The sequence below is a fragment of the Mustela lutreola genome, chromosome 16, assembly GCF_030435805.1.
Source record: "Mustela lutreola isolate mMusLut2 chromosome 16, mMusLut2.pri, whole genome shotgun sequence".
NCBI classification, from domain to species: Eukaryota; Metazoa; Chordata; class Mammalia; order Carnivora; family Mustelidae; genus Mustela; species Mustela lutreola.
Genome location: NC_081305.1, coordinates 59,343,728 through 59,368,897, shown reverse-complemented (window position 1 = coordinate 59,368,897; position 25,170 = coordinate 59,343,728). Strand labels below are relative to the sequence as shown.

General features: G+C 43.0%; 1 protein-coding gene across 3 annotated transcripts; it reads left to right on the top strand.

Annotated features, from left to right (window-relative positions):
- The first annotated feature begins 11,108 nt into the window (after positions 1-11,108).
- Positions 11,109-23,799, top strand: ZNF227 (zinc finger protein 227). Of its 3 annotated transcripts, none has more exons than XM_059152492.1 (7): positions 11,109-11,189; positions 11,689-11,827; positions 14,290-14,362; positions 14,755-14,816; positions 16,896-17,022; positions 17,830-17,946; positions 21,225-23,799. In XM_059152492.1, the coding sequence occupies exons 4-7, from the start codon at positions 14,757-14,759 to the stop codon at positions 23,345-23,347; spliced, it is 2,427 nt and encodes an 808-aa protein (XP_059008475.1). In that variant the 5' UTR covers positions 11,109-11,189; positions 11,689-11,827; positions 14,290-14,362; positions 14,755-14,756; the 3' UTR covers positions 23,348-23,799. The 3 variants fall into 3 exon arrangements, with proteins under 3 accessions (XP_059008475.1, XP_059008476.1, XP_059008477.1); XM_059152493.1 differs by lacking the exon at positions 11,109-11,189 and adding an exon at positions 11,196-11,381; XM_059152494.1 differs by lacking the exons at positions 11,109-11,189; positions 11,689-11,827; positions 14,290-14,362; positions 14,755-14,816 and having other exon boundaries at positions 16,948-17,056.
- Positions 23,800-25,170: the final 1,371 nt, after the last annotated feature.

The window sequence follows — 25,170 nt, the reverse complement described above, 5'->3', positions numbered from 1 at the left end:
ACACCAACTTTTTTTTTTTTTTAAAGATTTTATTTATTTGCCAGAGAGAGAGAAAGCGAGTATACACAAGTAGACAGAGGCAGGCGGAGGCAGCGAGAGAAGCAGGTTCCCTGTCGAGCAAGGAGCCCTATGCGGGACTCGATCCCATGACCTGAGCCGAAGGCAGCGGCCTAACCCACTGAGCCACACAGGCGTCCCTACACCAACTTTTTAATCTTTGTTCACAGTTCGGTCCAGGAATTGGCAAACAACGGTCCAAGGGGCAAATCTGGCTGCCGCTTGTTTTGGTAAATAAAATGTTATCGAAACATAGCCATGACCACTCTACATACTGTCTATGGTGCTTTCAGGTTAATAAGGCAGAGTTGAGTAGTTGTAATAAATCTGTGTGGTCTTCAAAGCCTTAAATATTTACTTTCTGGCTCTTTACAGAAATGATTTTATGACCCCTGATAAATATATATCTAATGACATATGAAGTGTCTGTGACAGGTACGGACACTGCATAGAGCTGGCAGCATGCATCTTTGGGATTTGGGAGCAAAGTTAATGCTATTCTGTGCAGATGGCATTACTCCTGAGAAAGCATCAGGCCTCTTTGATCCCTAGTTAAAATGAAATATTTGGCCATAAGCCAGAAAATTATGCAGTGAAGTCATAAATTTGATTATAGCAGTAGCACTTCAACATCAAGTGGAAGTGACACAGATGAGAGTGGGTTTAGACAGAAGTCACAAGTAAGCGGCATGACAGTCACAAGTGACTCAGATTGCCAAAGCTCCAGTTCCTGCTTCTGTGACTCCACCTCTCAACCCATGCCTGTGACCTCATGAGTAGTTCTCTGTGGTCAGTTGAGAGTGTTCTCCAAAGAGAACTACCCAACCCCCTGCTAGGAATTTGGTTACACAAGACCACTTCCATCATGGAAGGGACAGCACACTGTTTTCATTGGAGAAAAGTTGCTCTAGATATGGAATTGCCTCTCCTGCCCAGTGCTGCAAAATCACCATCTGTGGACCTTACACATTGCTTTATTTTTCCTCATGGTGTTCCATCTACCACTGTTTGTGCTGTAATTAAAAAAAAAAAAAAAAGAATTGTAGCAATGGGGCTCATGTTTGCGGATTCACTGATCTTCTACCATGTTCCCCATTAACTGTCCCACTTCAGTAGCTGAATGTGCCTGGATTCTCAGAATTCCTACAAACTCTTATGCTCCCACATTTGTGTCAGGTCTAATTCCTATTTTAAAGTTTAGTGGCACAGCTTTCCTGACTGAACACTGGCTGATATTGAACCCTGCAGTGTAAGTGCCTGACATTAAGGTACTGATTACTGAGGCATCCATTTTAAAAGATTCATTTTGAGGGGCGCCTGGGGGGCCCAGTGGATTAAAGCCGCTGCCTTCCGCTCGGATCATGATCTCAGGGTCCTGGGATTGAGCCCCACATCGGACTCTCTGCTCAGTGGGGAGCCTGCTTCCCCCTTTCTCTCTCTGCCTACTTGTGATCTCTGTCAATAAATAAAATCTTTAGGGACGCCTGGGTGGCTCAGTTGGTTGGGCAGCTGCCTTCGGCTCGGGTGATGATCCCAGCGTCCTGGGATCGAGTCCCACATCGGGCTCCTTGCTCGGCGGGGAGCCTGCTTCGCCCTCTGCCTCTGCCTGCCATTCTGTCTGCCTGTGCTCGCTCTCTCCCCCTCTCTCTGATAAATAAATAAAATCTTTAAAAAAAAAAAATAAAAAATAAATAAATAAATAAAATCTTTAAAAAAATAAAAAGATTCATTTTGAGTAAACCTATTGCCAGCTATATGACACAGTTTCTAGCAAAGCAACCAGGTAATGATCTAGGCCATCCACACCCATGAACTTACTTTTTCAGAAGCCATGGGTGGCCTAGATAACCTAGATAACTGACCGCTTCCGTGACCTGGCCTCTGCTCTCCCAGCTAATTACACTTGTATGTTGCAACTTAGCCAATAATGAGTGAATCCTTGTGAAACCCCAGATGTCCCGCCCTTGAACCCAAGTAAAGGCAGAGCTCCCGGTCTGAGCTCGTTGTTTTTCTTTGACCTCCCTGTGTGGCCTTTGGGGATGCCATGTACCCTCCAGGATGTGTGAGTTATAAATCTTATTCCTAGTTTTTTGCTTAAATGTGCCTTGTGATCATAGCAAAAACCAACAAGAGCTGGTCCAGCCACAACACTGGCCCCAGTGGGGCTCTATACAAATAACACAGAACCTGGACGAGTGCCGCAGGCATCCATAGACAAGAGCATTACCACTGGTAGGCTTGGATAGATGCAACAGATAATTTCTGCTGCTCCTTTTCGGTGACTACCCTTCTCACATGCACTCTCCTAAATTCTGTCACCATTGGCTACTTTTCCTTTTGTTTATCCTCACATAAATGGAACTATATTATACGCTTTTGTGTCCCACTTATTTTGCTCAGTATAGTGTTTGTGAGATTGAAACATATTGTTTCTAAGCAATCATTTACCTATTCTGTTATTGCAGAGCAAAGTAGGCAACCTACATCCTATAGGCCAGATATTTTGGGATGTGTGTGTTGTGTGTTTATTTTTCTGCTTGCTGGAATGGAATTCCTGTGTCACGGAGGATGCATATATTTAATTCTCACAGACACTGCCAAACATTCTGCAAGTGATTGAACTAATTTATGTTAGGTCCGTTATTAAATGAAATGAGACTGAGACAAAGTGAAAGTTATTTCAAGCTTTGTTTTATGCTGAGTATTAGAAATCAGACTGATCAGCCAAGGGAACGAGACTGAAACAAAGTTAAAGTTATGCAAAGCTCTATTCTATGCCAAGCATTAGAAGTCAGACTGACCGGCCAGGGCCGTCTCCGAAGAGAGCAACCACCTCCAGCTTACAGGCTCAAGAATTGACTGACTGACGGGTCAGGGCTGACTCCGAAGAGAGCGACCCCTCCCAATCTTACAGGCTACCTTTTATTGGGTAAAACTGCAACCCATATTTTGGTATCTCAACCCATCGGGTTTGTGTGTCTCTTGTTGATTGGCTAGTTTCATCCGGTCTGGTGATGTGTTATTCAAGGTTACTTCATACTAGGAACCATTACAAACAGTACTTTCTGGGAAGGCTTATTCATATGAATTCATATTCATATGAATGAAGGCTCATTCATTCAATATGTTATTCTCATACATATTCAGTGTGAATAATAAGATTGTCATTCTTCCCAAGATGGAGTCATTTAGGTTTAGGCAAGACCTTCTCACTGTTACAAACAGTACTTTGTACTGATTAGATGTCTCTACCTGGCCTGACTCATCTTTGTATTCTGGGCTCTGTTATCAGGAACTAGCCAACTACATTTTACTGGTTTTCTGGACTTGCTTCTAAGTAAGTTTCTCCGGGGGAAGAGTCAATTTAAGTTTACTGCACAAACAACAAAATGGCTATTTACCCAAGATGGAGTCACTCTGGCTATATAGGTCCTTACAATTTATAGTCCCACAAGCAAAGCAATAGAGTTCTAGTTGCTCCATATCCCTGTCAACACTTTTGTAGTGCCAGATTTTTAATTAAAAAATTGTTTTGGTCACAAGGGTTTGTGGAGAGTGGTGTCTCATTGAGGTTTCTATTATTACTCTGATGACTAATGCTATTGAGAAAATTGAGGACCTATTCAAAGGCTTATTATACATTTATATATCCTCCTTTATCCAGTGCTTGTTCAAATGATTTGTGGATTTTTTTTCTTGTTGTGATTTCTTATTCTTGGATTTACAGGATTTCTTTATATTCTGCTAAAATTCTTTAATACTGTGTATTGTGATTTTTTTTCCAGTTCTGTGGCTCCCAACTTCATTTTCCTTATGGTACCTTTCAGTGAACAATCATGCTTTTAAGTTTTCCCATGGTTTTTTTAGTTAGTGATTTTTAGAAATCTTCACCTATCACAAATTCATGAAGGTATTTTTTAAAAATGAAGATATTTTAGTATCTCTTTTTAAATCTTTTAAGGTCCACATTCCAGGGACACTTGGGTGGCTCAGTTGGTTAAGTGTCCACCTTCAGCTCAGGTCATTCCAGCATCTTGGGATCAAGTCCCACAGTGGGCCCCTTGTTCAGCAAGGAGACTGCTTCTCCCTCTGCCTGCCACTCCCCCAGCTTGTGCTCTCTCTCTCTCTGACAAATAAACAAAAAATATTTTTAAAAATCCATATTCCATTTCATATGGAATGAGTTCATTTTTATTTACGCATTCTATTGTCCCTCAAGATCACAACCTGAGCCACAAGCCTGTTGGTCACTTAACTGACTGAGCCTCCCAGGTACCCCAAGAGAGAGAATCTTAAGCAGGCTGCACACTCAGCAGGGAGCTGAAGGAAGGGCTCAATCTCATGACCCTGAGATTGTGACCGGAGCCAAAATCAAGAATCAGATGCTTAACGGACTGAACCACCCAGGAGCTCCAAGAAAGTTAATTTTTAAGATGCAAGATAATATTGTTGAAACTTGGGAATTTCAAAAGCACGGAAATTAAGACAAATTTTGTTAAATTAGTTTCTTCATAGGGGCACCTGGGTGGCTCAGTGGGTTAAAGCCTCTGCCTTCTGCTCAGGTCATGATCTCAGGGTCCTGGGATCAAGCCCCACATCGGGCTCTCTGCTCAGCAGGGAGCCTGCCTCCTCCTCTTTCTCTGCCTGCTTCTCTGCTTACTTGTGATCTCTGTCTGTCAAATAAATTTAAAAAAAAATTAGTTTCTTCATAACTAAGGATGTTTATTCAATGTAGGACACAATAAATGAATTTAAAAATCCAGTTCAGGTGCCAAGACAATTCAGTGGCAAAAGAATGGTCTCTTCAACAAATGGTGCTGAGACAACTGGATGTGCACAGGCAAAAGATGTCACACCCGCTTCTTCACGCAATATACAAAAACTAGGATCAAGGACCTAAACATAAGAACTGAAAATCAGGGGCACCTGGGTGGCTCAGTTGGTTTCGTGATTGCCTTTGGCTCCGGTCACGATCCCAGGGTCCTGGGATCAAGACCCATGTTGGGCTTCTTGGGAGCCTGCTTCTCCCTCTCCCTCTGCCTGCTACTCCACCTGCTTGTACTCTCTCTCTCAAATAAACAAAATTTTAAAAAACCTAAAAATCAGACTTTTAGATGAAGACATAACCATAAATCTTCATGACCTTGGATTAGGCAATGGTTTCTTTCTTTCTAAAAAAAATAAAGATTTGTTTATTTATTTTAGAGAGAGTGAGTGAGAGAGCACAAGGGGAGAGGCCAGAGGTCACTCTTACCAAACTTCATCATTTTTATTGTTTTATTCATGGAATGATCTCTGGACTTAAAAAAAAATTCAGTCTGTTTTCCATTTCATGAATTTCTTATCTTTATCATTTCCTTCCATCTACTTACCATATTTTTGTTTTCTTTTTATTAAATTCCTGAGATGGATGTTTCCACTTTTATTTTTAGCTTCCCTTCTGTTATAGTAAATGCTCTTAAGACTCTACAATTCCACCTAGGATTGAAACTTCCGATTAAAAAAAATTATTTATTTGAGAGAGAGAGAGAGAGTAAGAGAGCAAGAGATCATGAGCAAGGGGGAGGGGTAGAGGGAGAAGCAGCCTCCCCGCTGAGCAGGGAGCCCCATGCAGGACTTGATTCGAGGACCCTGGGATCATGGCCTGAGCGGAAGGCAGACCTTAACCAACTGAGCCACGAAGGCACCCTAAACCTTCCCATTCTGATTGTGAATTTCTTCTCCTTGTAATTCTGTCAATTTTGCTTTTTTTTCTTGGGGGGGCAGAGGGGTAGAGGGAGAGGGTGAGACAGAATCTCAACGCAGGTCCCACACCCAGCTGGGAGTCCTGCATAGGGCTGGATCCCACAACCCCAGGATCATGACCTGAGCCTAAATCAAGAGACCCTAGCTTAACTGACCCAGGAACGGATGTGCCTCTTAATTTTGCTTCTTAAAGTTTGCTTTATATTACATTGAAGCTGTTATTCTTGATCATCTGAAGCTTATGAAGTGTTTATTTGTATACCTCATAATGCTTTTATCTTCAAGGACTCTTTGGTCTAGTATTAATACATTTTTAGAGTTTAGAAAAAATGTGAAGCCTAGGGTGATGTTCTCTTTCTCTAGAAAAGATGTTCATTTGTTTGTGCTAGGTGCTTGAAGAGTGTAACAAAAAAGATTCACCGTAAACCAATTTCAAGTAGTGACGTGATTGGGAGTTTGTCTTCAGTCTCTACCAAAGACAATCCACTTCCCTTATATTTTTACTCCTACCGGGAAGCTCTTGGGGATTACTCACCACCTTACTCTTACCTCCTCCCGAACCCGTCCTCACGAGTGGCTAAAATGCTGCCCGGTTTTCAGTAACAGAATCAAGGAAGACACTCGTAGCCTAAAATGGCACAATTTCACCAAGATTCTCTCTGGCATTCTAGGAATTAATACACACACGCTCAGAATACCTGGAAGTAGTTTCTCCTCAGAGGGCGGAGCTCGGGCGTCATTTATCTTGTGCATTCTGGGAGTTGTAGTCTGGAGTCCTTGTAGCCTGCAGCACTTCCGCTTCTGGGCAGCTGGAGCGGGGGATTGTGGGAAGTGGTCCAGGTGCTCCCTCTAGGCGGAAGGAGACTCGCTATAGTGCTACGCCGCTGCTCACCTTCCTGTCCAGTATCTTCCATCCCAGGGACCTTTCTAAAACTGAGCGGGGAGCCAGCGGGACCTCTGCTCTCGGGGAAAGGAAGAAAAACCGCGGCTGGCAGAGGAGGTGGAGTGGGAGGGATTTGCGTTCGCCTCCCGCGGGGAGGGCCTGGTGCTTCTCCGGGTTGGGGCGGCGCAGGTCTCGTGGCTCCTGGTCTGAAGGTCTCCTGGCTCTCCTGCCGGCTTTCCTCACCGACCAGTCAGTTCTTCCCAGCAGAACAGTGTTTTGCTATTTACTTAATCTTTCTTGGTCTCGTTATTCTCATCTTACAAGTAGTGTATCTGGTGGTGGTCCCTTATCATTTTACAAGAATTCGTGAAATGACAACAGCCTTGTGAGGTAGATAATGCTGTTATTATCTTTTTAGGGAAAGAGATGACAAAGAATGAAGTTTCATCCCATTTATACAGTCAAGCGGTTACAAGCTTTCTATACCATTATATTTTTCAATACTGGATACATGCAATCCAACCACTAGATCTGTGCATTCTCAAGATTAACAATAGCTTTTCTTCCTATAAGAGGACTTGACTGCACCATATGCTGCAAATTGTTTGATAAATTTATGCTAAAATTTACTTGGGAATCATGTCTTAGGTAATTGACTTTATCTGAGGGAGTAATGAAATGTATCATCTCCCCTGCTAGCAGATCTGAAGTTCAGAGAACAGCACCTTGGTTCAACCCACACAGTGATAGGGACACTGGATTATTTTCTCATACATTTACATTTAAAGGGGACAAAGCCCTGACCTCTTATTTTATTTTTTAATTGTTTAATTTAAAGTCTAGACCTTTGAAAAGCACTTCTGGATTCTAAACTTGCTAAGAGGCATATTGGGCCTCTAACAAGATTTACAAGTGCATCTAAAGGTCAGAGAAAAGATCCCAAAAGCCCTGGGTTTCCTATGGAAATGCTTTAAGAAAATGCTCTCATCTTTTGGACAAGGAAAATTCCTTTTTTGTTTTTCCTTTTTCATTTACTCTTGGTAAGCTTGTTTGCCCAAAACTTACAGCTGGTAAGAGGCAAAACTGCCATTTGAACCCAAGGTGTTAGAGCCTCAAGTCTATGTTTTTAATCTCAATGTTGTACATAAAAAAATATAACAGGAAATAGTTCTGAATATGTTCTGAGGAAGTTTTTTTTTCTAACAGGTTTAGAAGATCTTTTGGGGCTTTATACATTATGTTCTTATTATAGTAAAATATATGCCCATTATAGAGAGATTAGGACATACAAAAATATAAAAAGGGTAGGAATAACCTGTAATCTCAGGGATTAGACATAACCACTGTTATCATTTGTAATGTATTTATGCATAGGTGCTGTACTACAAATGGTATTTCTTTCTTAAATATTATTTTGGAACTTTATTCCAAATAAATAGGAATTTATTCTTATGCTGCCTGGTTTTCAGTAACAGAATCAAGGAAGACACTCGTAGCCTAAAATGGCACAATTTCACCAAGATTCTCTCTGGCATTCTAGGAATTAATCCACACACGCTCAGAATACCTGAGTCATCTGCAGCCCTTGTCAACATTTTGATGAGGCATGGAGCCCAATGCCGACATGAGCTCATGGTCCTGAGATCAAGATCTGAACTGAGATCAAGAGCCAGATGCTTCATGGATGTGCAGTTATTGATAATATTTTAATCATCATAAAGCAAAGTTACTAAACCATCCACCCCTCATTCATGTTTCCCATCATCTGAGGATAATATTTATTTTTTACAGGTTGGTCATGAGTCAGGTCGAGTTTCCAGTGCCCTTATGTGTATTTATCAAGATGTTCCTTCTCATTCCTATTGTTATCTCCATTTTACAAGTAAAAAAAGGGACAGAGTTCACAGAATAAGTGGCAGGATTATTATTTTAATCTAGGCAGCCTGATTCCAAGCCTGTAGTCTTTTACACATTGCTTTTATTAGCATACAGGACAAAACCCCACAAGATGTCTTATTGGAGCAAAGAATATTTAAGCCGTGGGGAAGACCGCATCCTGTAAGTGAATGGAGCAGGTGAGTATGACCTAATGAGTAGCAGATATGATGAGGCTTTAAAATTTTTTTTTAATCTTTGGAAAGATTTAATTTACTTATTTGACAGAGAGAGACACACAGCAAGAGAGGGTACACAAGCAGGGGGAGTGGGAGAGGGAGAAGCAGGCTTCGGGCTGAGCAGGGAGCCCATTGCGGGACTCATCCCAGGACCCTGGTATCACAACCTGAGCCGAAAGCAGACTCTTAACTGAGCAACCCAGGTGCCCCTCAAAGAGGCTTTTCATGGGAGTGTAAGTTATTTACTACAGCTGGGCATGAATACAAAGTGGATTTGAGGAGGAAAAAAATATGGAAGTTTCCTGTTCATGTGACTTGCTAAAGCATTTGGAACTTCTTTGAGGGCACTGGATAGATATGCAGGTGAAAATAACTGAATTTCCGTGTTATGCAATATCTCTCTGGCATCAGGGAGGAAAAAAGTGATTGAAATTAAATATCTGTTCATGTTGATTATACAAGATGTGACTAATGAGTGATTAGCACTCAGGCTCCGTTTGTCAAATGCCAAAATTTTTTTTTTAAGATTTTATTTATTTATTTGACAGAGAGAGACCACAAGTAAGCAGAGAGGCAGGCAGAGAGAGGAGGAAGCAAGCTCCTGGCTGAGCAGAGAGCCTGATGAGGGGCTCCATCCCAGCACCCTGGGATCATGACCTGAGCCGAAGGCAGAGGGTTAACCCACCGAGCCACCCAGGTGGCCCTCAAATACCAAATCTTGAAACCTGGCTTTAACGCTTGCTATTTCAGTAACACGGGCAAATTACTTAACCTTCCTCTGCCTCTGGATCCTGTAAAGTGAAGGAAATAATAGTATTTACATAAAAAACAAGTTGTTACAAGAGAATCCCGGAGTCTAAAGTGTTTGGGATAGTCCGTAGCATACATTGAGAACTTCATGAAAGATATGTGTGTAACAGAAGGAATACACGTTTATTATTGACAGTTAGATGGAAACGGAAAGAAGTCTCCATTCTTTTCGCTGCCACAGTTAAGAATTACAGGACAGCTAAAGGAAAGGAAAGCAGAGCAAAGTTTTATTAAAGTACAATCCAAGAGAGGAGCAGGCCAATGGATAGAGACAATGCACCCCCCCCCAAAAAAAAAACTCCCAGATGTGGGCTTCTATCATTTTTCCCCTTTGGGGCTGGTGCTGGGGTTGCAACATTTGAGAGAAAGTCCTGGATTATATAATAATTAGCCAACTCCACATGTCCTTTTCCAAAATATATTGGAAATGCCTGCACAGGGTAGGAAACTGCATTATTTCTCTTCTGGAGACAGGTCCAATGCGGACAAGAGGCAGCTTTCTGCACAAGTGCAACGAGCACAACAAACCAAACTCTTCCTCTGTCAGGATGTTGTAACCGAAAACGAGTTGCTACAGGATGGACTAGGGTGGTCTCTGGGCGGTCCTTGTTTGGGGCTCTCTTTCAGGACGTCTAAGGTCCATCCTCTTGTCTCTCATGCCTAGCTTCCTGCCCAACACGTTCAGTAAAGAAGAAATGCAAACATATATTATAGGGGAGGTATGGATATTTTGGGGTATTCCCTTCTGCTCCCCATCTTTATATCTTTTAAACATCAGTGCTATCATATGTTTGAGCAAATAATAATTTTTACAGTCACCATTTCATAAAAATCTAATTAGCGGTAATGTATTCATCCCTCAAACTCAGAAGTCTCTCTGAGGAATGAAGACAAAAACCCCGGTTGGGAAACTGATCAAACAAGGATGCTGAAGTTTGTCTTTTTACTCTGAGTATGTCTAGCTGTTCCCCAAAGCCAAGTTTTGAATTATTTGTGCCTCTCACAAAAGTTGATGTCTACAATGTATTCTGCCTTCACTGCATTTTGGGGGGCTCTCATTCTTTTTTTATGTCTAAAAAGGGTCTGAAACTGCAAAATAAAGGCTATCGTTTTTATCCCTTCTTTGTCTAGTAGTAGTGGGTACGATTTCATTAGTGACGGATCACGCGATCTGCTTCTGTTACAAACTTTTTCTTTTAAGCCTCTGTTCAAATATTTGCTAAGTGCGTTTTGTTTGTCAATGGAAAAAACTCAACTTCCCTGGCATCAGAGAACTGCTTTATGTCTGCAAAATGATAAGCCCGAAAGCGGGTTCTGGAAATTGAAGTCCTCCAACTACAAGGAGGAGATTCGCTCGGAGGAAGAAGGCGTGGTTTAAGGGGGCGGACATAGTCCTTCCTCCTCTTGGGGGATATGGGTAATGTAGTCCTCAACTAACAAGGACTTCCCCCGCCCCGCCCTCAAGCGCTTGCTCCTCCCCCGCCTCGGGATTTCTGGGAAGTGTAGTTCCGGGGCGCCGTGTAGTCAGAGACACTTCCGCCCCGGAAAAGCAAGACCGCCACCATCTTTTCGGTCCGGAGGTGAGTCAGCCTTGCACCCTCACGCCCCCTCCGAGTGTTTTCCGCCTGAGCGTGGGACTAGTCGCTACCTAGCCGGCCGTTTTAGGATGGAGAAGTCGCGGCCGCCGGCGGAGGCTGAGCGATTGAGGGCAGAAGTTTGGATTCCCTCGGCTCTCCTCCCCGGCTTACCCAGCAGCGCTGCTACTTCTGTCGGTACAGTACCTGGCGACTTGCTCTCTGCGCTCTCCTTTCCTCCTCCGTCAAGTCGCGACAGCGGGAGTAACTCTCGGGTCGAGCTGTGATTCGCAGGAAACGAGACGCTACGTGTCCGGAGCTTTGAAAGGGGGCGGCACGGGGTAACGGGTTGGCCATTGCTAACAGGCGTTCTCTGCCCCGCTCCCTTCTGCCTGGAAGCCGCGGTGCAGGGAGCGGGGCCCGGGCTCTGGGAGCAATGGCGTGGCCCGGCTGCCAGCCTCCCGGATACCCAGCTCTTCCCGAGCTTTCCACCTGTCTCCTTCAGGAGCCCCGAGCCGCCCGCGCCCGCGCCCAGGGATGTCCGCTGCAGTTTATCCGCGGGGCATTCGCCGTCGTGTCGTCCCACCGCGTCCTGCTCTTCGCGTCCCCTGACTTCGGGAAGGGGAGGAAGGACGGACTCCTGGGTGCGTACTAGCGAAAGCACTTTCTTCTTCTTCTTTTTTTCTTTAAGATTTTATTTATTTATTTTACAGAGACCATAGGTAGGCAGAGAGAGGGGAGGAAGGGAAGCAGGCTCGCTGCTGAGCAGAGAGCCCGATGCGGGGCTCGATCGTGGGACTCTGGGACCCTGGGACCACGACCCGAGCCGAAGGCAGAGGTTTCAACCCACTGAGCCACCCAGGCGCCCCGCGAAAGTACTTTTTTGATGCGTCCTCTCTGTTTTCCGTTCACGGGTTTCAGTCACTCGGTCAGTGACTTACTAGGGAAATGTTCCAGTGTTTGCTGTATCCACCTGCGGGTGTTCCATCTCCTTGTTAATATGTGTGAATGTGTAGGTGAGTTTTGTTTTTTGTGTTTCGTTTTGTTTTTGTTGTTTTTTTTAAAAAGATTTTATTTATTTATTTGTCAGAGATAGAGCGCGAGCGAAAGCGAGCACAGGCAGACAGAGTGGAAGGCAGAGTCAGAGGGGGAAGCAGGCTCCCGGTGGAGCAAGGAGCCCGATGTGGGACTCGATCCCAGGACGCTGGGATCACGACCTGAGCCGAAGGCAGCTGCTTAACCAACTGAGCCACCCAGGCGTCCCGTTTTTGTTGTTTTTTAAACCACACGCACGTGTATTTATTTTTGGAATTTACGACTTCCTACACTTACTTTTTGCTCTTCCTTGTTTGCAGTTTGGTTTCCTTTTACTTGCTCAACTGGTTTGGAATAAAAACGGTTGCTTGTCTCAGATACTAAATGTAGCCGCTGTGTATTCTCATTCTGAGAAATACAGAAACGAAATCTGTATTTGATACTTGATGATGGCACCTCACCACCACCACCTTTTTTAAACTGGAGGTCAGGTTATCGGTCTGTATTTTGTTACAACAACCCTCGAAATTGGTCCTATCGTTCTTGGGCTTTTTTTTTTTTTTAAGTTTTTTTTTTTTTTTCCCTAATTTATTTGACAGAGGTCACAAGTAGGCAGAGAGGCAGGCAGAGATTAAGAAGGGTAAGCAGGCTCCCTGCTGAGCAGAGAGCTGGATGTGGGCTCTATCCCAGGACACTGGGATCCTGACCTGAGCTGAAGGCGGAGGCTTAACCCACTGAGCCACCCAGGCGCCCCCCACCCCTTTTTTTAAATAACAAAAATGTTACCAGCATATTTACAAGTGTTTTCTTACCATTGCTTCTTTCCAGGTTCGTACAGTTAATGATTGCTCTTCATCTTTGTTCAGCTGAAATGTCTTTTTTTCCCTCTCTCACGTCAGTAGTCATTTGGTTGAACATAGAATTCAAGTTTGACGATTATTTCCATTCTTCCTTTTGGAGATAGCATTCAATCCTTTGAGGTCTCCATTCTGTTTCCTTGATTCTGTCAATCAAATTGTCATTTTGTTAGGTAAACTGTATTTTCTTTCTGGGGGTTTTAAGGATTTTTGTTGTTTTCAGTTCTTTTTATTTATTCACAGTTTTTAATTCTTTACATTCCTGAGTTTCAGCATGATTTGTTTAGGATGTATTTATTTTTTAAAAAATTGTATAGGTGGGGGAGGGGCAGAGGGAAAAGGAAAGAGAGAATTCCAAGGAGGCTCCATGCTCAGTGCAGACTTCAAAGAGGGGCTGGGTCTCGCAACCCTGAGATCATGACCTGAGCCAAAATCAAGAGTCTGATCCTTAACTGACTGAGCCCCCAGGCACCCCAGGAGAGTATTTATTTTTATTTGTACTGTTCAGAATTGCTGTATATGAACTCAGCAATTATCTTTTGAAATAGGAGCTCTCTGCCATTTCTTCGGTTCTGTTTTCGTCATACTCCTCCCATTGAACAAATGTTGGAGCCTCTCACTCTATCTTCTGTCTTGATTTTTATTTTGCATCTTTCTTTAATTTTATGCACATGGGATAAAACGCATTTATCAATAAGCCTTTTTTACTTCACCAGGTAAATTGACTTGAAGTGATGCTTTTTAGAAAGCTAATGCCAGTGTGGATAAAATGTTACTAGGTGGGCAAAAAATTGTAAGTAAGAAGAAATAAATTTATTTATTTATTTATTTTTAGTTAGACAAGTAAGAAATTTTTTTTTAAGGTTTTGTTATCCATTTGACAGATCACAAGTAGGCAGAGAGGCAGGGGGAAGCAGAGAGAGGGGGAAGCAGAAGCAGGCTCCCTGCTGAGCAGAGAACCTGATTCTGTAGATCCCAGGACCCTGGGATCATGACCTGAGCTAAAGGCAGAGGCTTTAATCCATTGAGCCACCCAGGTGCCCCGTAAGAAAAAATTTTAAGTGGGAATTAGGATTTTCAGAGAATAAAGGTGACTTTCATAGGAGAGCATTAGTGTATGAAGTCCAGATACCTTCCAGGTCTTTTTTGCTTTTGTTGGAAAAGACATGTGCAGTTAGAGTTTATGATGCAAAGTATCGTCTGCTTTTTTGCAGCTGCAAGAAAAAGGGCCTCCTGGTTCTTTGAATTTTCCATCTGCTCGTTTAGTCTGTGGAACAACCTTCTGAGGTGAGTTAAGATACACAGCTCTTATCTTCATGTGCAGATGATCACAGTGAGGCATGGTTTTTTTTTTTTAACAACCCTAACATTATGTGGATGGTGAGAATTATTTTGAGGATTTAAACCTAGGCCATTGACTTTAGAACCCTTTTTTTTTTTAAACTAAATGTTAACAGCACCCTTCATTTCCTACATCCTCAGGATGTCATTCTTCTAGTAGGAATACTGCATTTGGTTGTCCTGGTCACTGCCCAGTGGCCCATGGCTGACAGACTTCGGGGTTGGAGTCTGCTCCATGCTCTGCTCACTGTGCTGTCTGTAGCCTCTGCAGCCTGGAAGTAGGAGAGCTGTCATTTAATTTCTGGCCTGCATCTCATGGCTTCTTTGTCCTTCCCTAGTTATGTCTTCTCAGGACTCTGACCTTCCTCAGAAAGAGCAGGAGAAAATGAGCAAGTTTCAGGTAAGGAATTCTTTTCTGTTTCCTTAGATGTGATTTCATTTCTCACAGATTAGGCTCATCTTTCTCCTCTTTGGAAAAGTTAATGGAAAACCACAGATTTTGAGTGCGGGTGGTATGCCAGGCTATGTGTGCGCGTGTGTGTTTAGTACTTATCTTTATTGTTTCACAAGACAGTTTTTGGAAACGTAATAAAAATTTGAAATAGACCAAAAGAATTTACAGTACTACCTTGTTCATTGGCCAACTCTTTGTACTTTACCTTATGCCTTTTTTACTTGCATTTGTAATTTTATATTTGTAGTATTGGAAGTGATGGGATACATAGTTGATCCTCAAATAATGCAAGGTTTAGAGACCCTGACCTCCTTGAAAATCCACATGGAACTTTTGACTTCCCAGAAGCTTAGCTCTTAGCTTACTGCTGATCAGAAGCCTTACCAATAACATCAACAATTGATGAACACATATTTTATATGTTTTCTGTATCGTATATTGTATCTTATAGTAAAGTAAATGAGAAAAAGAAAATATTATCAGGAAAATTGTAAGAGAGGATCCATTTTTAGTGCTGTAAAAAGATATGCATGTAAGGTGGACCCATGCAGCTCAAACCCTTCTTGTTAAAGAGTCACCTGTACTTAGATACATTAGAGAAAGACTTAATAACTCTTTTATTAAGGTTAGTAAGATAAGGGGTGCCTGGGTAGCTCAGTGGGTTAAGCTTCTGCCTTCGGCTCAGGTCATGATCTTGGAGTCCTTGGATGGAGCCCCGCATCAGGCTCTCTGCTCAGCAGGGAGCCTGCTTCCTCTTCTCTCTCTGCCTGCCTCTCTGTCTACTTGTGCTCTCTTTCTCTCTCTCTGTGTCAAATAAATAAATAAAAATCTTAAAAAAAAAAAAAAAGATTAGTAAGATAAGGAAAAACCAAGTTGGAATAGGAGTGAAAAAAAATGGAGTGTCAAGGCAAATTTATGGCAAAAGTAATGATCGTTAATAAGTAAATATGTGCAAATGTTAACAAAAGCTTTCTAATTATTTATTTCACTTAGATTGTCCTATTTGGTCAGAGTCTAGAGATTCAGGAACCCTTGTACTCTCTTGCATGAAAGGTGAATTGGGAAAACCTCCTGGGAGGGAAATCTGCCACTGTGCTTTGAAAATTTTGAAAGTTTTGAAAGTTTATTCTGTGGCTTTGTAGTTGTTAATTTTAGCTAAGGTCTCAGTAAAAGGATCTCTGCAGCACTGATTAAAATGAAAAATCTGGGGCCATCTGGGTGGCTCAGTTGGTTAAGCAACTGCCTTCGGCTCAAGTCATGATCCCAGGGTCCTGGGATAAAGCCCCGAATCGGGCTCCCTGCTCTGCGGGGAGTCTGCTTCTCCCATTCCCTCTCTTTCTCCTTTTCCCCTTGCTTGTGCATTCTCTCTCTCTCTCTCTTTCTCTTGCTGTCTCTCAAATAAATAAAATCTGAAAAAAAAAAATTGAAGATCTGTAACTATATGTGATTTGGATGATGGAAGATATATCATCAGTTAAGGGAAATTAAACTCTGTGGTCATAAAATGGAATGAGACACTGACGATGGTAATTATTCAAGTTTATTGAGCAGTTAGCTACATGCTAGGCACCATTTTACGTGCTTTACAAATACTCATCTAATGCTTTCAAACAATTTGTGGTACAGACATCATTAAAGAGAAGTGGAAATGGAGATAGTGGGAAGTAAGGAATTTCCCCAAGGCCCTAGAATTAAAACTGTGAAATTTGAGCTTAGTGCTTTCACCAGCCGTGAATGCTGCAGGTAGATGCAGCACGTACGTTGAAAACACGGAAAAGCTGTGTGCTTGTCCCGGGAGGGCTGCCCAAGGCCTGTGAACACTGCTGACATCGAGACAGAACCCAAGCCTTGTGGGGTGCTTAGGAGGGGACAGTGAGGGGGGACACTCTGGGACTAAAAATCTGCCTAGGCACCCTCCAAAGTGGCAGCCGTTTTTTTTGGGGGGGGTAATCCTCTATCCTCCTCTGTGCTGCCCCTTTTCCAGTGGCGCTTGTGGGATTAAGGTTGTGTGCGTTTCATGTGTAGGAGGCAGTGACGTTCAAGGACGTGGCGGTGGTCTTCACCGTGGAGGAGTTGGGGCTGCTGGATTCCACCCAGAGGAAGCTGTACCGAGATGTGATGCTGGAGAATTTCAAGAACCTGGTGTCAGTGGGTGAGGACAGTCGCCCCATGACACCCCCTTGAGAGTCAGTGTCCTTAGTTGTTCAAAGCTTTGGATCTTTTGAATTAATTCCCTGACCCTAAGACTCAGGTTTTTCTAATCCCTAGGACTACAGGCATAGGTTTTCCTTGTTTTTCTGCTCAGGTAAAATTCTGTCCAGGGGCTATTTTGCCCCGAGGTGACATTTGGCAATGTCTAGAGACGGGTTTGATGGTTACAGTTCGTCGGGGAGGGGCTCCACTGGCCACCGATGTTGCTAAACCTCCTGTAGTGTACAGTTCAACCTCCAGGGCAAAGAATTAGCCAGTCCAGAATGTCAGCGGTGCCTCAGTTGAGAAACCCTGACTCAATTAATTACAAATGGGAAACATAAATATAAATTGGCTTTTACACTGTGTCTTGCAAATGCTTTTTCAAATTGTGGTTGTAATCCATTGGTGGGTCATGGCATTAATTTAGTACCCTGTGCTGGCACTTTTTTTTTTTTTTTTTCAATAAAATAGAATAAGGATAGAAACTAGAAGAGTTCCTTATCAAGACCTCACACTGCAGCAGAAACTGACCATTTGTGGTGAGTGGTGTGAGTGTCGGAAGTAGGCTGAGAACAGACATTGGCTGAATCTAATTTTATCTCTATCTAGACATGAACTAGGTCATGGCCTAAATTTACCTATTACAGTTCATGATCAGGAGAGTTCCGGAAATATCACTTTAAAGGTTCTGAGGGTTGTAAAACTTGGACAGAAATACATTTTAGCCATGTGTCTATCTTAGAGGTGTATATCTGCCCTTTCACAGGACATCTTCCCTTCAAGCCAGAGATGGTTTCTCAGTTGGAAGCAGAAGAGCTTTGGATGATGGAAGGGGAACCCCAAAAAAGTGTGACCAGTGAGGACCACATGGCTGTTCCTTCAGGTACCAGCTAATCTGCATCTCCCCACATCCGTGCTTACCGCACTTTCATCTGAGCTCTGTCCTGTCTTCTGCACCGGGACAGCAGCCTCCACGTTGGTCTCCCTGCCTTCTCTCTTGCTCTCCTGTCATCTGTTCTCCACATGGTACCAGAGTGATTCCTTAGAAAGCAAGTGAGGTCATGCCATTCCCCTGCTGAAAAACCCTCCAAAGACTTCCCGTTTTGCTCAGAGCCCTCGTAGTGGCCTACAAGACCCTCCCTGATCTAGATTCCTCACCAGGTTCTTTTTTGATTAGCCTTGCTTTTACCCTGACTTAGGTCATTCCTGGCTCCCCTGGAGTGTTCTCTCTGCTGCTTCCTGGCCTTGGACCAGCTCAGCTTCCCCTCTGCCTGGGCCGAGTCTGCGGCCACTCCCTTACTAAGGTTTTGCTCGGATTTCATCTGCATCCGCTGGGCCTTCTATGTCTGCCCTTTCAAACCTCATCCTCTCCGTTCTTCATCCCCTCACCCTGCCTTATTTTGTGTCTGAGTACGGATCGCCTCCTGACCTCCCAACACATTTTTGTTTACTTGCTCACCCTCTGTCTCCCGTTGAAGTAGGAGTTTTGGCAGTTTCATTTGTTGTGTCTACTCAAGGCCTTGGATGGCCTTTCTGCATAGGAGGGGATCCTCTCCACTTATTAAATGATTAAATTATTTAAATAGTCACAGTCCTTATAGGAGTGAGCTATGATACCAGCCTTTCTCGGACGGGAAAGAATGCCTGGTTCATGTCCCCAGCCACCGATTTCTTTCCCACCAAGCCTTTCACTGCCTACCACCTCCCCCCACTTTCTCCTGCCCTGTCCCTCTTCATTTTTCACCTCACTTTCCCATCTCCTTTCCTTTCTTTTTAATTTACATATTCCTCAGTTCTCCTCATTTAGAAATTAAAAACTCGACATCCCCAGGGATGCCTGGGTGGCTCAGTGGGTTAAGTCTCTGCCTTCGGCTCAGATCATGATCTCGGGGTCCTGGGATTGAGCCCTGCATCGGGCTCTCTGCTCAGCGAGGAGCCTGCTTCTCCCTCTGCCTGCCTCTCTGCCTACTTGTGATTTCTGTCTGTCAAATGAATAAATAAAATCTTTAAAAAAACAAAACAAAACAAACCTCAATATTCCCAGAGCAAGTAAATTCATATGCTCTCCCTCTGTTTGAAAAATTAAGAGAAGTCTGTCTGCAAATGTGATAAATTAGGTGACAAATTCTGTGAGTAATTTATGGATGTACCCTCTGATAGGGACCCTTGTAACTATTTTGGGCCCACCCACATAATACAAGATAACTTCCCACTGCAGGATTCTTTTTTTTTTTTTTTTTCTGAGAGAGAAAGAGCACATGCAAGCAGAAGAGAGGAGGTCAGGGGGAGGGGCAAAGGGAGAGGGTGGGAGAATCTTAAGCAGGCTTCACATTGAGCCTGCTGTGGGGCTTGATCCCACAACCCTGAGATCATGACCTGCGGCGAAGTCAAGAGTTGGTTGCTTAACTGATTCAGCCACCCAGGTGCCCCCCCCCACCCCGATCTCAGAATCCTTAATTTTAATGAAATTTAATGAAATCCCTTTTGTCACATACATGAACATATTCACAGGTTCCAGGGATTAGGGCATGGACATCTTTAGGGGCCATTTGATTGTCCCACCACACCTAGAAATGTGTACATATGTATTGAGACTTTTTTAGCTTATAATATTAGATTGTAACTTTACATTTAAGCAAATTAATCATTAAGGACTTGGTGCTGCTGCTCCCCTCACCCCAAACATTTTAAGCCGGTGCTTCCATTCATTTTTAGCCACAATCTTCAGTCATATATTTTACATCTGACCTAGTTTGGGTGTAACGTATGTATGTATTTATGTGTGTGTTTGTAGCTGAAACAAGCATTTCATAGTGTTATCCTTACCGTTTGTGATACACTTCTCATATTCTGTTTTTCTTTTTAACTATTTGTTTATTTATGGAATTGGTTTGATAGTTCATTAATGCATCCCGACAATTTAAAAAATTCTACTACAGTGGAAATAACATAACGAAGAAAACAAAATGCAGGTTTTCTTCATAACTGTTATACTCTAGTGGGTCTAAAAAGACAAGAAAAAGTTAGGAAGTATACAGTTAAGTCAAATAGTATGTGCTGTAGGGAAAAATAAAGCAGGGTAAGCCAAATGCGGAGAATCCAAGGTGTTATGGGAGTGGAAAGGAATTATTTTATATTGGGTGATGAGGAAGGCCTTACCCAACTGAGCACCATTAGAGTGAGGACCTAAAGGGAATGAATAAAAAAACCAAGCCTTTTGACCGTCTAGGAGAGTTTAATTCCCCTCTTCCTCTTCAGGGTGGCCTTTGCAAGTACACTGTGCTTCGCTGCTTTCTTTCTCCCAGGGTCTTTCTCAGTCGTACAAGATTAGTTTTCCCTTTGCCGTTTCTTTCTAGAGCCCTGAATTACTACTATGAATGTTAGTATTCCAACCACTTCCCAAACTTACTCTTGGAAGAGAATTCCTGCCAGGACCTAAATTACTAATTTCTCCCATCCAAGTACTAAATAGGCCCGACCCTGCTTAGCTTCTGAGATCAGACAAGACTAGGTGCGTTCAGGATGGTCTGGCCGTTTCTGCCTACGAGTTGAGCTTTTGTAACCTTATAACCAGGTAGAATCCCTCTTGTGATAAGCCTACTGAGGAAAAGGTGAGGAGAATTTTAATTGATGTTATTTTTTTTTTATTTTTTAAAGATTTTATTTATTTATTTATTTGAGAGAGAGACAGTGAGAGAGAGCATGAGCAAGGGGAAGGTCAGAGAGCGAAGCAGACTCCCCATGGAGCTGGGAGCCTGATGCGGGACTCGATCCCGGGACTCCGGGATCATGACCTGAGCCGAAGGCAGTCGTTCAACCAACTGAGCCACCCAGGCATCCCTAATTGATGTTATTATAGGATGGAGTATGGATTGCCTCTGTGGCCTGCAGCTATTTGATTTCAAACTTACAGCTCTCCTACTAAAATAGGAAATTTATGGTCTGAATGGGTCGCATTTATGCTTGGTGGATAAGTCTGTTGACCCCTATTCTTTGCTTCGACTTGCATGGAAGAACATAAAAGGATAAATGATGTTGTACAAACATGACCCTCCCCCTGGTTTATTGAGGCCTTATCCCATGGCATAGATGTGGAATCCTGCCATTTCTCTACCAAAGCATTTGCTTGTCCTCATCTCTGAATATTGCTTTTTCTTACAGGCGGCAAGAATCAAAATGAGATGGAGGCCCTTCGAAAAGTTGCACTGAAATACCTTTCCCATGAAGAACTATCCTGCTGGCAAATCTGGAGACAGGTTGCAAGTGATTTAACCAGGTGTCTTCAGAGAAAGCGTTTCCAGTTACCACATGGTGATTCCATTCAGGTTTCTGAACATGAAAATAGTGTCGTGAATCATAAAGGAAATGGCTCCACTTGCACTGCCGATCAAGAGTTGTCAGTTTCGAGAACCCAGGATGTCTGTGGGAACACATCCCTGCGTGAGTCACAGATTCAGAGTGGAGGTCCGCAAGTTCATGGGAAAAATAACCGGTGTATGTGTGAAGCCTTCATGAAGAGATCGCCCGTCAGTGATCTTAGTAACCCTGACACAGAACAGAAACCTTACAAATTCAACACGTGTGGCAAAAGCACGAGTGACGGCTTCATTCCTCATGTAACCCCAGGAGAGGAATTCCGTCCATGTCATGAGTGTGGAAAGGGTGTCGGGTATAGCTTGGCGCTCCCATGTCATCAGAACGTTTGCACGAGAGAGAAATGCTCTAATCAGAGCTCTCATCTGCAGACCCATCAGAGAATTCGCCCAAGAGAGAAACTCAACAAACGTCGTGGATCTGATGCTTGCTTTAGTAAGAGCTCTTTTCATCAACTTAACCATACGGGGGAGAAGGCCTATAGATGTGACAGTTGTGGCAAGGGATTCAGCAGCAGCACAGGCCTTATCATTCATTACAGGACTCACACTGGAGAGAAACCTTATAAATGTGAGGAGTGTGGGAAATGCTTTAGTCAGAGTTCAAACTTTCAGTGCCACCAGAGGGTCCACACTGAAGAAAAACCGTATAAATGTGAAGAGTGTGGTAAGGGCTTTGGTTGGAGTGTTAATCTTCGCGTTCATCAGAGGGTCCACAGGGGTGAGAAACCCTATAAGTGTGAAGAGTGTGGGAAGGGCTTCACTCAGGCTGCACACTACCACATACATCAGAGGGTCCACACTGGGGAGAAGCCTTACAAATGCGATGTCTGCGGTAAGGGCTTCAGCCACAATTCGCCGTTAATATGCCATCGGAGAGTCCACACTGGAGAGAAACCGTACAAATGTGAGGCGTGTGGGAAAGGCTTTACCCGCAATACAGATCTTCACATCCACTTCCGAGTTCACACGGGAGAGAAACCCTACAAGTGTAAGGAATGTGGGAAGGGCTTCAGTCAGGCTTCTAATCTTCAAGTCCATCAGAATGTCCACACGGGGGAGAAACGATTCAAATGTGAAACATGCGGGAAGGGCTTCAGTCAGTCATCAAAGCTTCAGACCCATCAGAGAGTCCACACTGGAGAGAAGCCATACAGATGTGATGTGTGTGGTAAGGACTTCAGTTACAGTTCCAATCTGAAACTGCACCAAGTGATTCACACTGGAGAAAAACCATATAAATGTGAGGAGTGCGGGAAGGGCTTCAGTTGGCGATCAAATCTTCACGCTCATCAGAGAGTCCACTCTGGAGAGAAACCCTATAAATGTGAGGAGTGTGATAAGAGCTTTAGTCAGGCTATAGATTTTCGGGTACATCAGAGAGTCCACACTGGAGAGAAACCCTACAAATGTGGTGTATGTGGTAAGAGCTTCAGTCAGTCCTCTGGTCTTCAGTCCCATCAGAGAGTCCACACTGGGGAGAAGCCATACAAGTGTGACGTCTGTGGAAAGGGTTTTAGGTACAGTTCGCAGTTTATATACCATCAAAGAGGCCACACTGGAGAAAAACCTTATAAGTGTGAGGAGTGTGGGAAAGGCTTTGGAAGGAGCTTGAACCTTCGCCATCATCAGAGGGTCCACACAGGAGAGAAACCCCATAGGTGTGAGGAGTGTGGTAAGGCCTTCAGTCTCCCCTCAAATCTTAGGGTCCATTTGAGTGTCCACATTAGGGAAAAACTGTTTAAATGTCAGGAGTGTGGTAAGGGCTTCAGTCAGAGTTCACGTCTTCAGGCCCATCAGAGAGTCCACACTGGAGAAAAACCCTACAAATGTGACGTCTGTGGTAAGGACTTCAGTCACCGTTCGCGTCTCATGTACCATCAGAAGGTCCACACTGGCAGAAATCGTTAAAAGTGAAGACTGTGTTAATGGCTTTGGTCAGGATGCAGATCGTGCGTTTGGAGAGTCTGTGCTGGTAATAAACTGTCAAGCATTGAGAGTGGAAAGGGATTTCTTCAGATAGAATCTTTCTAACAAATCCACTAAAATGATGACATGGAACCATAATAATAGGAATAGAACTAATATTCAGGGCAGGAATGTCTTGCAGCCCTCTTGGCAAGATCCAAGTGATATAAATGGTCTTTAAGAGTGAATATATGCCTCCCCCCAAAAACGTGAATATATGCCTAAGAATAAGGCGTGAAAAGGATATTTGCCATATACTAGCTAGTTTGGGAGGGGGTCAGGAAAGTTTTTAGGATAATTTCCCCTTTAACTTACATTTTATACTTATTTACAGTGACTTTTATTTTTATGGAAGCTGTAAAGCTATGAAAAATGAATAAAATTACTGACTAAAATTTCCTGTAACCAAGAACTCATAACTCATTGCTCTGTTTCCTATGGTATATTGGATTAGAATTAAGGAATAGGTCCCCAGTGATGAATCTTCGATCTTCAGCAGTAAATTCGTATCTGCTGTAAGTGTATGTAAAAGAATGGTCATTGGGTCATTGTTTATAATAGCAAACATAGAAACCATCAAATGGATTGCCCAAGTATTTTATGATTATTAATCCAGTGGAACGCTATGCAGACATCAAACGGGAAAAAGTAAATTGTAATTAAGTATGTTGGAAGATGTCCAGCATATATTAATCTGAAAAAATAAAGCACGGGATTTTTATGTGATCTCATTAAAAAAATTGTAGATAAAAAGATATTTAGTTCTAATTAGTGCTAAATGATGAGATTTTGCTTCACATTTATTTTTATATTTCTTTAAACTTACTGTTTTGAAATAATCTCAAACTTGATCTCACAACCCTGAGATCATGAACCAAAATCAAGAGTTGGACATTTAACTGACTGAGCCACCTAGGTGCCCCTCTACCACCAATTCTGAATTCAACATCATAGTGTTCTTTCTAGCCTTTGCCAATTAGAAATTGCATCTTTGTTCTCCAAGAATTAAAAAAAAATTGGCTCCAGTATCATCCACATATTTACTGGAGAGTGTAAACATGCACCCAACTACAACTTAGGGGTTCTATTCATGGAAAAAGAATGGGGTATTGGGTAACTAGTGCCAGAGGTGATTTGAATGGCATAGTGTTTGCACCATAACTTTTCTCTTTCTCAGGGCATTGACTCTTTAAACCAAGTAAAACCTCATAGGACCATGAAGAAAAGTAAAAGAAAAATCCACAGATGGGCATATCCCAGTGAGAACGCACCGGATAGTGATTCCTTGCTAATGCTAGTGTGGCTAATGTGAAGGAATGGTTCCTTGTGAAGAACTGGTAGGGGAGCACATCCGGCCATTGGCCAGCCCTGCATTACATCATCGGCTGTTCACCTCCCATTTTCCCTATACTACTCAGAGTGAGTGTGACAATTCTCAGGCCACCAAGGACCACAGTGCTCCACTGCTTCTTGAGAGAATTGAAAGTATTTTAGGAGAAACTAAAGTTAAAAAGACCAAACTGGAATATTGTTTACAAAACAGTTTATTGTAATTAAAAAGCAGACTCCGGAGCTAGACTTTGGTTCAGCCATTTGCCAGTTGAGTAACTGCAAAAAAGATGCGTAATCTCTCTATTCTTCAATTTGCTTGTGTGTTCAGTGTGGATAATATCTCTTCTGTTGTGAGGGTGGAAACTTGATGCTTGGCATATAGTAAGAGCTATACAGTATTAACTCTTATCTTCAATAGATAAAATTATTACTGT